Below are 3,690 nucleotides of genomic sequence, written 5' to 3' on the forward strand. Positions count from 1 at the left end.
GAGTTCCTGCTGAGGTTGTTAGTCTTTGGACTTGTGCAGAGTAGAAGTCATTTTCAGAGTAGTCCAGTCTGGTATATCAGAGTCAGCAGCTTTTCATAAATGATACCTTTAGCATTCCTCCATAGTTTCCATGAAGACAAGAGCTGCAGACGATATTTGAAGCCATCTTTTCAGGCTTTTACAGAATTGGCATAGCCAAGTAAATGGTATGAAGGGTGTGCCGAAGGGGCTGGAGTGTTATTTATGATGCTTGGCAGACACACCCTTAGGATCAGGACATAGTTCAAGAAACTCACGTTCCATGCGAGTTTCCCATACCATGTTCAAAATGCACTGCGGTTGAAATCTGCAACATGTTGATGTTAACTCACCCCAAACGCAGGTCACAAGCACAGTACATTTGTCTCCAATGGATCGCATGGCACAGTAGAATCATGTCATCCGGTTGCTGTACGTTTTGTAAAGTAGTGCATGCACTACTTATGGTGTGGCCTGGCATGACTCCATTGCCTGTGTAGGGAACTGTTATTTTATACACTAGTTGTGGTTTGTTTACATCCATATACAGCCACAACCATAGAGGTCCCATTACAGACAAGTCCCTGGGTGTGCTTCCTGCCCCTAGAAGGAGGTCAGGAAACCCCAGGATGTTATATAGTTGTTTTCCAGGAAGTATCAGGCAGAGGGTTCCAGCCTGCCATGTGCTGTGTATCTGGGGAGAACTGTGTGGTAATTCTGTGAGTAATGATCCAGATTAACAAGGCTGCTATCTATGTAGTTGTTACTGAAGCAGATTAGGTCTGCCTCTGTTATATTTCAACTTCTGTATAGGAACCCTAATATCTCTGTAAGAGAGAGAGTTGTGGTTCATTATCATTATTCTATTTACACACTGCAGAATCCTTATAGTTGTCTATATATATATATATATATATATATATATATATATAGATCAGTGTTTTCACCTGCATAAGACTGTCAGGTGAACTTTCTGTTAATTGCAGTGTATCTTTGCAGCCTCTTTGCTTGAAGAGCCTTATTGGTCTGGATCTCTCTTTAGCTAGGATTAGCATAGGGAGCGTTGGATAGATTAGGTTAGGCATCCGACGGCCACTTAGACAGATAGAGGCCCGGTTGCGGTGACAGCCCAGTTTAGGGATAGGGACTAAGAGTAAGGATAGATAGAGCATTTTATCCTTTTAGGTGATGCATCGCTGATCTTCAGACAAGCAGTGCAATCATCCGCATGTTACTTGGACGCCATCACAGCATCTAAAGTGGAAGCGTGCATCTTATGGACTCTCACCTCTCCAGGGGCCCCTGCAACCGGACTGCGCTATAACCCATGGTTGGAGGTATTCTGTATACTACATGCACATATACCCGGGTATAATTGCAACCTCCCAATTTATGCTAAATTGTAATTCCTGAATGTTATTCTTATGCATCCTGTTTTATGTGGCTGCTTTATATAAACTTTGCATTAATCTCATACAGGTGTGGTGACATGTTTTCATGTTAGAAATATAAGTTGGGTGCATTAATACTGCTATGTATAGTTACTTTAAGTTGTCTACCTGTTACATTCCTAGAAAGGGGTGAGTCTCCTCAATTGCAGGATCCCTATTCTAGGTGGAGGCACTGCCATTTGTATTATCATCACAACCCCCTCTTCCATATAGCGAAGGCTCAGGATTGCCTACTCATATACAGGTTAGCGCCATAGCTTGTTTGGTGTGGGTCATTTCACATAACCCCCCCAAAACAGGGCTACATTTGGAGGCACCGCTGGGATCGAAGTGGGTTTAATAGTCAGTCATGGAGGAGCAACACGAAGAAAAGTGGCGCCCTCAACCTACTCCTAGAAGGAGGTACCTTCCCTCTGTCCCACAAAACGTCAGTGTAAAAGAAGAACAAATGCCAGTTAACTATTCTTATCAGGAAGATGTCAATATTTCACAATCTAGTGAGAATGCTGTTGGCACTTTAAATCAACTGACTGAGATGCTAGCACAAGGGTTACAGGCGGCACATCATACAAAGCTAAAAGTGTTCTCTGGTAATGTTCCTGTACCACAAGGAGAAGAAGCTTTCGAAGTTTGGAAAGAGCACACCCTTCAATGCTTGAAAGAATGGTCCTGCTCAGAGGAAGGCAAGCGTCAGCGTGTTATGGAAAGTCTGCGATCTCCAGCAGCAGAACTAATCCGCTTGTATCGAGATACCCATGAGGGGGTAAGTGCAACAGACTATATACAAGTACTGTCTGACCATTTTGAACCATACTATGACCTTGAACAGATGGTTGCTGACTATCGTATGACCCGTCAGAAAGAAGGAGAGAGTGTTTCCACTTTTATTAATCGATTGCAGTTACTGTTGTCACGTCTGGTGTATCACACTGCTATACAGCCTGATGCAGTGAATTCAATGAGAACTAGTCAATTAGTACGGGGGTTGTTACCTCATCATCCTCTCGCACAGCTCCTCAAAGTGAAGTTATCTGATGATGATCTTCCTCTTCATGGACTAATGAAGTTAGTGAAGAAATTGGAAGCTGACATTCAGTTTAGCACCCCTAAGAAAGTGAAACAACCTTTTAAAGAGGACCTCCCTTCTCGTCCTGTTCAAACTGATCAACCTGAATTCCCTTGGTCCAAGTCTTCCGTTAACAAGTCCGTTGCATTACACAGAGGGAGAGACTCTAGAAAGTGCTTCAGGTGTGGTCAGACGGGCCATTCAGCTAGACAATGTAATGACGATTATGAGGGAATGGTGTAAAGTGTGTCATTCCCTGTACAAAAGCACAAAGGACGACTGAAATATTCAAAGTCAGGATCAAAACAGCCTATCATAGGCTCTAAGTCCATTGTTAACGTTACTGTCAACGGACTTAAAACTTCAGCTTTGTTTGACACTGGGTCTCAAGTTACCCTTATCTATCGTTCCTTCTATTAGAAGCATTTGAGCAACACACCACTTCAATCTACTGGACAGATGAAGTTGTGGGGGTTGAACTCTAAGTCATACCCTGTTGATGGAAGCCTGCGCATAATTGTTACTGTACCTGGTTTAGAGGATAAAGGTGTTCCTCCCATGGAGATCACTGCACTTGTGTGTCCTGACACTGGGGACTCCAATGCCGCTCCTGTGATATTAGGTACTAATTGTAAAGCAGTACACTGTGCTTTTCAGAAGTTTCTTGAAGGAGGTCGAACTGCTTCTTTTGATCAAACTGAACTGTCTTCTGATCTTAAAGAGCTTTGTAATGTCCTCTCTGTTGGCTATCAACACGGAGTGGTGTATCACATCAGTAGGCATGCAGTGGAAATTCCTCCAGGGGGAGAGAGAATACTAAGGGTTGCTTCCAGCATTGCTCCTGAGCTACTTGGAGATGGCAGTTACGTCCTTATGGAAACACCTGAAGAGATGATCAACAAAGAGGGGTGGCAGGTGATTCCTGAAAGGAAAGACTGGAGGGCCAGAGTGGACCTATCTACGGTTGTGACTGTGAGAAACTGTTCACCTTACCCCATTGTAATTGATCCTTACCAAAAGGTAGCCCATTGCTATCCTGTGTTTGGTGTTAACCCCTATGCTGAAGTGTGCAAAGTGCAAGTTGAAGGTACCGCTCCTACTGTTGAATTTGATCTGACTGATCCAAACTTATCAGAGCTTTGGGTTCACAGATTG

The 3,690-nt window shown here is 43.5% G+C and overlaps 1 protein-coding gene across 1 annotated transcript; it reads left to right on the forward strand.

The window, feature by feature from the left end:
- Positions 1-1,818: 1,818 nt before the first annotated feature.
- Positions 1,819-2,778, forward strand: LOC149451468 (modulator of apoptosis 1-like). Its single transcript, XM_089690618.1, has one exon. It carries the CDS (start codon positions 1,819-1,821, stop codon positions 2,776-2,778), a length of 960 nt encoding a protein of 319 aa, XP_089546744.1.
- The last annotated feature ends 912 nt before the right edge of the window (positions 2,779-3,690 follow it).

This window comes from Staurois parvus, unplaced genomic scaffold, assembly GCF_062004578.1.
Source record: "Staurois parvus isolate SC_StPar_1 unplaced genomic scaffold, SC_StPar_1.0 ptg000538l, whole genome shotgun sequence".
Lineage (NCBI taxonomy): Eukaryota > Metazoa > Chordata > Amphibia > Anura > Ranidae > Staurois > Staurois parvus.